The 12149-nt window shown below is 37.6% G+C and overlaps 1 protein-coding gene across 1 annotated transcript in view; it reads left to right on the forward strand.

The window, feature by feature from the left end:
• The window catches only part of LOC136858415 (pre-mRNA-processing factor 17), a 167216-nt gene that overhangs the window by 59546 nt on the left and 95521 nt on the right, over positions 1 to 12149 (forward strand). The window contains exon 3 of the mRNA XM_067137939.2: positions 5282 to 5511. Within this exon, the coding sequence (XP_066994040.1) occupies positions 5282 to 5511 (230 nt within the window). The remainder of the gene's footprint in view (positions 1 to 5281; positions 5512 to 12149) is intronic.

Below are 12149 nucleotides of genomic sequence, written 5' to 3' on the forward strand. Positions count from 1 at the left end.
CATAAGTCTTAATGCACAGTTTGTACTCGTATTTTTGTTCTACGATATTAAATACGTGATTCAGAATATCACAGTCTATGCTACAGTTTGAACCATAAGTCAAGTTAATGCAGTAAGGACCTGAGGTCGTTTTCAAAATAGAAAGTACAGTCTTTCACTCACAGTTTATAAAACATGAATTGAACACTATCACAGTTCATAATAATCACTGATAATGTCCTAAATTCAATCATAGAATAACTATCACTGTCCGTGAAACACTTGAGAAAATGCAATTAATGTCACTCCTATAACAGTCTCTTGAATACTAATGTTCACAGTTTAAGAGTTTTTTATGAATGAGTTTGCATGATCCAAGTTCGTATGACCTAATATTGCCATAAAATGTCCTTAACATTCAGTTCATTTCTGATGGTAATAGTCGAAAGTTCGAGAAAATACGTGAAAAATAGTCGCATTTAGTCCTATTAATTATTGAGTATTCGAATGGAATGGTATGTCAAACAGTTCAAAATCGTAATTGTATACGAGAAATGCGTCTCAGTATTAATGAAGTTGTCATAAAGTGAAAGTTCAGTTTATCACGCACAATTTCCTAGTATGCTGTCACTGTCAATGATCACGACAAAGTTCAAAATTATGAGAGATTAACGAAGTCCACAATACTGTCGAATGGTAAATTAAACACTGGTATTCTCAATTATGCTTCAATGCGCAGTCTCTATCGTAAATTCACTTAGTTAAGACACTCGTAAATCTTATACAATGAAAACTTAGTTTGAGAAAACTTTACAACATCTCACACGTCACGACGCGGTTGAAACTTCACTTATGATGACCTCGCACAAATTCAAAGTTCTAGAGTGCAACTTTCATATCTCTCGCGAAGCGCGACGGAGCAAAATGACGTCTAGTCATGATCGAGTCGTAGAGTTTAAGACACACTGACTATACCCTCAGGTCGACAATGTATTTATATCTGGCTGGCAGCAAGCTCTCCGAGTCAGGTGACAGAGGGGTGGTTTTACATTCCAAACTTCAATTCGTCATATCTTTTAAACCACTAGGCAGATTAATCTCAAATTTGCAGCGTTGTACATTTAAAATGTGAGCTACAAGTTGGTGTTATTCTCATATTTATCGGTCAAGTCGTTGAGAAGTATAAAAATTATTTCGAGGCGTTTCTACGGGGAGGCGAGATACATGTGGTGCTGACGTCACTCGACCTTGCCCCCTCTCATGCTGTCTTTCTCACACAGAGCAGTAGAAATGAGAACTTCTCTCGTACAGCTGTTCGGACATCGTAACTCAGCAGTTCTTTCATGAATAAAGATTTTATAACACATATGTGCCAGGGTCTATGCCTTCCTGGTACCATACTTACAAAAATTGTCCCCTCTTCGCTCTACTCACATAACATCTGGACAACACTTACTCATTAAATTATCTTTTATCATAATAATAGCATATACTCTTTATTTCAATTCCTTACTTTATTCACCTAAAATTGTTAACTTGCATTCATCCATATTACATAAAAGTACATTATAACATGAAATAGGTTAATATCCTTCTCTACCCCCTCTCCAGTGTTGATAGAAGGTTCCACAGCGCTCCATTCGCTCCGCCCTACTTCCTTCTCCCCTCTCCACGGTACAGTATACTTGATTTTAACATCCAGTAGGAGGGATCCACAACGGTCCACGCAGCCCCTCCCATGCCTCTCCTCCCCTCTCCGCGAGCAATGTTCTGTACTTAAAACTTTCCATTTTCCTCTCCATGAACACAGTCCTGAAATAGTGTTTGGTGACAATTGGCTTAACATCGGCAGTCTAGATAAGTACAGAAGTATTTCATTATATTAATGCTTGTACATTGTTTTTTTTTTTTCAGTACTGTTTCATATTATTACTAAACTCTCTATCATTGACAAGTTCATGCAACGTAAACAATACTGTACATATATAAGCATGCTTGAAGTGATTTGATAAAATCTGAGGATGTTCTTGTAGAACGAAACATGTCATTCTTTGTATAATAGTGTGTATTTTTACAGTGTATATTTTTACAGATATGTTTATAGCAGAGGTGCCAACTGTTACGGATTGTCCGTAAATATTATGGATTTCACCTTACGATTACGGCATTACGGTAAAGTGGAAATTATTATGGAGAAATGACATTATCACGAAAAATTTATTTTCTATGGAGGAATAGGAAAGGAGGAAAAATGTTCATTACTGACCTTGTTCTTTTAATGCTTGTGAGTTGATAAAGTTACTTATTCGATTGTCACTTGCTACCCGTGAGCGTTAGAAATTCACTGCTTTTCTCCTCCATAAAACCTTAAGTAATGTTCAATTTGCAGTATTAAGTGTACCTAACATAACTCTCCCACAGAAAGAGTTTCTATTGATGATAGGAAAATCAGACATAATTCAGGCCTACATTAATATCATCTACACTGGAATCCGTATGGTTCAGAAAACAAAAATGTCATCACCGGAGGAAGGATGCTTGAAGAAAACCTACACTGAAGAGCAGCTTCCGGGTGTGAAACAAGCTACAAAGAATGTTTTATCACAGAACTAATTGGTAGTGAGCAAATGTTATTGTGTATTATGATATACTTTAGAATAGATTAGTGTTGGGAAGGGCAAAGGTGGAGCGTGCTTTCGATTTAACTCGAAAATTTTCTGAGAGGTGGGGGGGATCGGATAACCCACTTCAAAGGTTGGCACCTCTGTTATAGTGTTATAATTTATATTGTAATTGCAGTGTGTTTCATAGACTGAAAAGTTTTTGTTACATTTGATTTACTGCTGTTGCCAATTGGTATCCAGGAATTTTACCCCTACAGTTCAGTTGAAGGTCATCTTCTGTCTAAGTTTCCTGAAGCACAACTACATCCACAAAGTGATCCAGAAGGATTTTGGATAAGAATTCACTTTTTGTCTTACTGATTCCTTCAATGTAAATTGGCAGATTGTTAACTGAGAGCCGAAGGTTCAGGTCTGGAAATGTGAATCCTCAGGAGGACTGTTTTTATTATTATTGAAGTTGATTTCTCGATTGTCATAACCGTGAGGCCCTGTAGGACAGTACGGCGGCATCTTATTGTTGTTATTGCTCTATTAGCACCACGCAGAGGACACATTAAGGTTAAACCTATGGACGTTGAGCAACGTTGTCTCCCAGTAAAAAGTTATGATAGCAGCTATTGCTGCACTGCCTCACATGTTGCAGTTGATGACAAAGTTTCAGGAAGCACAGCTACTCTTTATGGGACTTGCAATGGTTTTTCGGGAATATCTTTCCTTATTATTATGATTATTTTTATGTTTGGGTACCTTCTTTCAACACTTTTCCGGAAACCATTTTCCTGTAATTGAGTTTTTGTCCACATAAATCATATCAGGTTCTTTGCTCATTGTCCAGAACACGGAGTGAAACATAAGAAGCAAAGCGGGAAGACCACGCGTAACAGTTTCGAGGAACTGTGCTACAGTATGTACAGTAGTACCTCCACTAAGCATAATACAAAGCACTTCAAATAACTAAAGAATATCTCTAACTGGCCAGCAAGTAACAGGGTAGGAATATCAGTACTGCCTCTAAACTGTTACAAAATGATCGCTCACGCCTGCGCAGGAGTACGTACTTAAAGGAGCTGCTATGCTTCCTAATATCATTTAGCCAATCAGAAACTCCCTACCCTTCCCTTGGTTTCACTGAGACAGTTACTTTTGTATTAGGGTCTGTGGTAGAACATAATATTTCTGGAACAACTTACTGTGATAGAAAAGATACATTATCATGTTGCGATATGTAACTCCGATCTCTATTGGCCACCAGGTGGGCTGTGACATAAAATATAGTATTTTGGAATATTGGTCTTTGACAGTATTAAGCTATTAAACCTGGCCTTTCGTTCCAGCATTGCAACAATTTTACAATTTGTGAACACATTTGTACATACAGTGCCTTCCATCCAAGAGTTTAAGTTTACCTCATGGCACAACTACCTTGATGTGTCTTGGCCTCCCAAGCGACCACTGTTCAGCCAAAATGAGGTGACACGTAGTCAGTGCAATGAATCATCTTGACCGCTGTTCTTGACTTTTTAGACCAGGGCTGCAATCTCACTGTCAGATAGCTCCTCAGTTGCTTGCACATAGGCTGAGTGGACTTTGAACCAACCCTCATATCCAGATAAAAGTACCTGACCTGGCTGGGAATCGAACCTGGAGCCTCCAGGTAAGAGGCAGGCTTGCTACCACTGGACTACAGGGCCAGCAGGAGTTTTAAGTTTACAGAATAATAATGGGTAGATGTAACTAGAGTGCTGGGGGAGGTGTATGGTACCTCCTATACATACAAGTTATTCCTCCCAAGACATAAATTCTGGGACATATATGGTTGTCTTGCTCAGCAGGTATGAATAGGGAACATTTTAGAAATTTTTAATGAAGTGAATTAGACAATTGAATTAGATTGAATAAATGAATTAGATAATTGTTGTCATCTCACCTACATGTCATAGCAAGACCTGAAAGTGATACCCAATTTACTTCAAGTCATCTGACACTCTCTTAAGAGAATTTTATAACTTAAAGTAAGTTTCATTAATATCATTATTACTCTTCTTTTTTTTGTTTTCCAAAGCCTCGGTATTTAATAGATACTGTACAGTAGTTCCTGTAGACTTTCTGTTTGAGAAATCCCAACAAATAAAAGTCACATATTCTGGGACTGTGAGATTATAGGCCCTACTAATTTCTTTATAATGTTACATGTTCCTAATTGCTTGTATAAAATTTAAAGTAGTATGCTCTGTTGCACTGTCTGGCTCTCTCTCTTCCTGAGTCAAAGAAAAGATGTGATTGACAAGTAATAGGCATCTGTTAACAACATTAAGCTTTTAAACCTGGCCTTTCCTTAGTGCATTGCCACAATTTTACAATTTGTGAAAACATTTGTACAAACAATGCCTTCCATACAAAGAGTTTAACTTTACCCCATGGCACAACAGCCTACTGACAGAAAGAAAGAGACTTATTCTTTAAGCTGTGGTATAATGAGCTATGTATTAACATTATCAATAAGATGTTGCACATGTTACTTCCTTTGAAAGTTGTAGCCTAAATGGCAACAACATGATATGTGAATTTGCTTTTTAGTAGTTACTGTCATCTGCCAATCATACAGGTAATTACCTACTTTTATGTACAACTTCTTGATAATTTGTAAAATTATTTAAAGTTTGTTACCTTCATTACAGGGTATGCTTTGGATCCAACTGTGGATGGTGGCTTAGAATCTGGGAACGCTATTATTGGATCGACCGAAGCAGCAAAAGAATCGGATGGAAAAACTGTGTTCGAATCAACTAAAGAAAGACCTTTGGACAAGAGAAAACGCAGCAAAAATGATGATCCAGCTGACATTACTGGTTTTTTGGGACCTTGGGGTGGCTTTGTTGATGAGCAAAGAGTTATGAAACCAAACGCAGTTAGTTGGACTTAAATATCTCATTCCTTGTTCTCTGTCTTATAGGGAGAAAATGGTCTCTTCTCATGACTGTCCATCATCATCATCATCATCATCATCATCATCATCACTCGTAATAGGCATTGGTTATTGATGATTCTAACTCTAGCAAAGGTATATCCATATTGACTTTGACTACACTGAGAAAAACCACTTCAGCATCTGGATACAAGATTGTTTTCTTTTTATTCTCATTGTAATCCAGTTGTTAGTTCTCTATATGCCACCTATATTTTTGTCATTTCTTATTAAGATCTTGCAAAAAAGTTTGAGTTAATATGATAAATGCTTTCATGTCTCTGAATAATAGACCAATAGCCACTGATCTGCCTTTAGGGTTGTTGCCTAGGTCTATAATGAAGATAGTTGTTGTTTGGGTCATTAGTCCATAGACTGGTTTGATGCAGCTCTCCATGCCACCTTACCCTGTACTAACCTTTTCATTTCTACATAACTACTACATCCTATATATTTCTCCTCTCAACAATTCGTTTCATTATCTCTTCATTTGTGATTCGATCTACCCTTCTCACCTTCAGCATTCTTCTGTAACACCATATTTCAAAACCTTTTATTCTCCTTCTTTCCAAGTTATTGTCCATGTTTCATTTCCATACAGTGCCATGCACCAGACAAAAGGCTTTTGTTGCTTGTGCTGGTCTGCATTTTATGTCCCCCTACTACCCAAGCAACAGTATACATTTACTTCCTTTAAGACTTCATTTCCTGATCTGATATTTCCTGCATCGCCAGACTTCATTCGACTACACTCCCTTACCTGTGTTTTGGATTTATTTCTTTTCATCTTGTACTCCTTCTCCAGGACTGTGTCCATACCATTCAGCAATTTCTCCAGATCTTGTGCAGACTCAAATAGAATAACAATATCATTGGCAAATTCAGAGTTTTGATTTCCTCTCCTTAAATTGTAATTCCTTTTCCAAATTCCTCCTTGATTTCCTTTATCGCCTGTTCTGTGTAAACATTGAAAAGGAGAGGGGACAAACTGCAGCCTTGCCTCACTTCTTTCTGGATTGTTGCTACTTTTTCATAGCCTTCAATTCTTGTCATTGCAGACTGATTTTTGTATAGATTGTAGGTAATTTTTCTTTCTCGGTATCTGATCCCGATCACCTTCAGAATCTCAGATGGCTTGGTACAAACAGTATTATCAAATGTCTTTTCTAGATATACGAACACCTTATATGTGGGCTTGTATTTCTTAATTCAATCCTCTAAGATCAGATGTAAAGTCAGGAGTTAATGTGATGTTCTTACATTTCTTCTGAAGCCAAACTGGTCTTCTCCCAACTCAGCTTCAGCTTTTCTTTCCAAACTTCTGTAAAAAAATACGTGTTCAAATTTTGCAAGCGTGAGATACTAAACTAATGGTGCAGTAGTTTTCACACTTGTCAGCACCTGATTTCTTGAGAATAGGTATAACAACATTCTGTCTAAAATCAGATGGCACTTTGTCTGTATCATTTATCTTATACACTACATGGAATAACTTCCCCATGCTGGTTTCTCCTATGGCAGTCAGTAATTCTGAGAGTATGTCATCAATTCCATGTGCCTTTTTTCTATTTAGGTCTCTCGAGGCTCTGTTGAATTCTGACCTCAAAATTGGGTCTCCCATTTCATCAGCATCAACTGTTTCTTCTTGTTCCAGAACCATATCATCTACTTCTTGAATTATTGGTTGTTTAGGCTTCCTGTGTGATCATTTTAACATTCCATTTTACTCTATCTGCTATCAGAATAAATGGTGACCACAGACTTCTTACATGCCAACATAGTATTACAGATGAACTTCTTAATTGACTTTTCAAAAATCTAACTATCTCTGTCGTGTTTAAACCAGTGATCCTGGGGATTGGAGGATAACATTCTATCATTGCCCAGAGGAAACTTCCAGACAATTGAATCCAGTAAAATCATTATTCACTAGCATCTATCTTGCTAGACTCTTATTGAGTATAGATTATTAATTGATTGTTCAGCATATGTCAAAAAAAAATTAGGGTAATAAGATAGCAGTGGTCAACACACTCCCTAACTATCATTGTGATGAATCATCGATCTCTGACCACGTCTTATACAATATGAATTATATAACTGCCATCTGTACAACAGTCTGTCATGAATCACTGAAATATGTCTAACTAAATTTAAGATAGTACTAGCAAATGAACCTTTTGTGTTCCATGTTTTCAGTTTACTAAAGGATATATGGAGTATAGTATTGTAATATTCCACTTGCCATCATTAGGGTTGCTGCATCTTTTCTCTTTCTGTGTGAAGGCTGTATACCGAATTTGTTTCCGAGCTCCGGAAATGAAATTCTAAGAAAAGCTATGTCTTCACCATCGGTGGTGCTCTGTCCCTTCATTTGAACTATAGCTCTGCACCTCAATTTCTACTGAAGAAGACTTTTACGTAACACAGCCATGTCCATGTAGTTCCACTGCTCCTTACAAGCTTTCCATAAGCCTTCCACAGTATAAGGACACCTGTTTCCCAGTGCCCTTTTCAGAAGTCCAAACGCACAAAAGTCCATGGGAGAAGCATCAGGACTTCACTGGGATATCAGTAAAGGGTATAGCATACATTCCTATTTCTTGTTCCACTCTATCTAAGAAAACGAAGGTTGAAACAGAAGTATGACTGGACGCTCTGTCTTGATGCACCCACACCTCTGAGTTTGCACCATACAGAGCTGGGATCTCAGTGTGATAAATTGGGGTCAGGACTTCATTTTGATATTATAGAGAGTTAACTTGTGCATTTTTAGTAACACGGTGGATTTTTAACTTCCCATTGTAGCAGAAACCAACGATAACCATAAGTCCCATGGAGAAAGTTTCTTTGCATTCTGCATACCAGTTTGTCTGACCTCCTTCACCCTTCTCCCGGTAGTAAATCACATGGGATTTGTTGCAGTCACTTAGATAGACTATATGCTTCACCTGATGTGACCACAAATTTCCATTTTTCACCTGCCATTTAATTCTCTTGGATTTTCCTACTGTTTGTGCGTTGTTCCGCGATGTGACAATCCAACAACTTGTAAACCCAGCCCTTTTTCCGTTTCTCTCATTTTAAATCCTTGTTGATTATTGTGTTAACAGTTTTTAATGATATTGCCAACTTCCTTGTTATGGCCCGTTGGATAGCTGGACTACTGCTGGATACAAGGGTCTTCATCTTCCTTATGATCTCTGGAGTACGGCTGGGGGAAGGTCGTGGGTTTGCTTGTTTCTTGTTCCTCAGAATTAATCCCATTCAAGTCTTTCCTTTCTTATTCAAGACACAGTTGATCCCTTTCTTGGTCACTGTAAAATTCCTCTTCCTGCAATGTTCTGTAATAGCAGAATACCTATAGTTGGTGTTAGAAAGGACTGTAATGTATCCTTCCCAATAAGGTTCAAGTTTCTTTGGCATCGCTTGAGCTGCAAGCTTATAAACACTACACACACACAAACAAGAGTGGTTGTAATAAAAACAACCTCTGTATATGATCCGTAAGGTGATAGTATTTGTAAGTTACGAAACTCTATAGTCATTAGCCAACTGAGATAATGTTCTCGTCACCTGATTACACTATTGAATTCACCATCATTACTGTCACTCTTGTATTTTCATTAACACATTTCTAATATAGGGAAATGTGAAAGATTTGGAGTAACTATGAACACACATTATATTGACACATTCCACATCTACATCTTCTTGTTTTTCTTCTTTGTGGGGCAGACATTTTTCTTGGGCATAATCTACATCATTTTGTTCCATATCAAAATGACTAAAAGTCTGCTTTTGCTACCTGTCTTTTTTTTTTTTTTTTCCTAACAGAGAACTTTCAACTTCAGAACCTGAAAGACTATGCGAAGGCTCTGCTTTTTTTTTTTTTTTTTTTTTTTTTCGTGGTAACAGTACTTCCCTTGACAAAATTCACTTTCGTCTTTTGGCTGTACCATATGTAAGAATTTTGAATTCTTTCCACAGAGGGCAGTCATAAGTGGTGGTGGTGGTGGTGGTGGTGGTAATTTTTGTTTAAAGAGGAAGTACAACTAGGTAACCATCTTCTCTAAACAAATTAAGTGGAAACAAAAATTAAACTATTTATTCAGTGGTGGAATTTGCAAAAATGATTTTTAAAGTAAAATAACATTTATTTTAGTAACACAAAAAGTACACTAACAAATCTGGAGGGCACATAAGTTCCCTGAGTAATAGAACACTTGAAATTTAAATGTCGTTGATTATTCACTCTCGCACATAAAGCGAACGACAAGATCAGCAGTATTCATGTCATCAGCTAGTATGACTTCAAGTGTCTTCTGAAGGCTGAGGTTCTATCTTAGGCTTGAGAGATTCCCGCACTCAGTCAGTCGTAATCAATACACCTAGAAGTCAATAGTTTCTATTTTGTCTGGCCGGGGTTTTGTTACCTTGTTATGGTAATGGAGTAGTCTGTACAGCCAGTATCTTAACATTCCCAGGTTAAGGGTGGCTGTACGAGGTGTCTGTATTCCATGTTAGGAGTGACCTGGTCAGCTGCTGGCAGCAGCCTTTGTGAGTGGTAACTCCATCTTACTAATAGTCTATAGCGAAAGTTCATTGTGGATGCAGATCAAGGTTATGGTGTTCCCCACAAGTGACACGTAATGCTTGCACCCCTGGGGGTACTGTGAGAATGGGCGACCAGGGGAGAGCACATGAAGAGGAGAAATAAAGATGAAGCAATAAAGTTTGCCACTGGTAATATCATCACTCTGAAAGGGAAAACAGAATTTGTAGATTTCATGGAAAGGAGGGATATGGAAATCCATGGCCTTTCAGAAGTGAAACGGAAAGGTAGTGGTGAGAAAAAACAAGAATGGGATGAAGTTGTTTTGGAGTGGAGGCATGGAGTCCATGATTAAGCACAATTTAAAACACAGCATAGTGGATGTCTCGTGTGAGCGGAAGAATAATCGAGATATAGATCTAAGCAGGGTTTGAAGTTCGAGAGATCATCCAGGTATACGCTCCCCAGACTGGTAACCAGCAGGAAGACAAGAGGAACTCCTGATTAAAGTTAAGGAAGAGATTAGAGACAAAGTGGTGATAATTATGTAGGATATGAATATCCATGTGAGCACGGATGGTCATTGAGTACAAGAACTGTTTGGGGTCTGTGAATACAGAGAAAGTGAGAAATTATTGGACTTTTGTGAGAGAAATGAGATGATATCTAGAAATGTGCAGTTCAGGAAAGTAACTCAAGAAAAATAACAGGGTATGGCTAGGGAGAAAGTCATTCTTAATTACTTTCTGACAGAGAAAAGAAAAGGGAAAGAGCTATTAGATGTCACGATAATGCCAGAAGCATTTGATAGTGACTGCAGGGTAGTGGTTCTTTCCTTCAAGGGAAAATATACTTTCAGAATTTACTGAATATGGAATGGGACTACACAAATGAAGTGAGGAATCTGTGACACTGATGGATAATCCACATGATGAGAATGGCTTAACTTTGTCAGAAGTAGAAGAAGCACTAAAGAAGATGAGAAATGGGGAAATCCCCAGGATTGGACGAAGTACCTATAGAAATGATTTGAGCTGCTAGCATTTGGGAATATATTGGTTAAATAGGGTATTTAAAGCAGCCTGGAGAAAGAAGAAAATCCCAGAAGATTGGGTAAAAGAATTATTGTCCCTATATTTAAGAAAGGAAACCGGAGAAGCTGCGGAAACTACAGAAGAATTACCCTGACTCTGCATGTAGTGGAAATATTTGAAAGAATTTTAGAATTCTATAAAAGCAATATCTTGTGGCTAGATCCTCGGGAGTCCCGTGTATTTGTTAACAATGAAGTGACTGGTCGTACTTCAGGCAGGTCTTGAGGAAAGTCTCTGGGAGTTGAATTTAATCAGAATTCATTCTGTTCTTTGAGCCACTTCGGGCCCTTCCACCACATTCAGATGGTGGTCTCCTGTGATATGTGGTAGTACAGCACAAGTGACTGTTGCCATGTAATTGCTTGCAGTAGACTGGAAGTGCAGAGATACTGAGTGTTTCAACTTGGATATTGCCTCATTAATACCTTGGATTGGAAACAAAATGCGAGACTACTTCAAATGGAGCTTCTGAACCAAGTACAGTAGAACCCCGCTTAATCGAACTTCGCTTAACCGAAATGCTCTGGCAAAATTGTATTTTAATATTTTGTTTTTACCCTCTTGTTCTTAGCCGTTGATACTAGTAATTCTCTTGCTATATGTGCTGAGAGCTACTAGACAAACCCTATTTTTATATCACGTCTTATACTAGAATGCACGTGTAGCATAAAACAAAACACTTTCTTACCATGATACATTTTTTCTTGAACAAACCAGAATTATTCCTATTACTGCATTATTATTATTATTATTATTATTATTATTATTATTATTATTATTATTATTATTATTATTATTATTATAAATGGGAAATAGCACTATCCAAGAAGAAGAAGAAGAAGAAGAAGAAGAGGGAACAGATGCAGAAGAAGATAGATGAAGATGAAGGTACTCAACCTGAACCAGTACCGGTATCTGAAACTGTTAAAAAG

Source organism: Anabrus simplex, chromosome 1 (genome assembly GCF_040414725.1).
Source record: "Anabrus simplex isolate iqAnaSimp1 chromosome 1, ASM4041472v1, whole genome shotgun sequence".
Taxonomy (NCBI): Eukaryota; Metazoa; Arthropoda; class Insecta; order Orthoptera; family Tettigoniidae; genus Anabrus; species Anabrus simplex.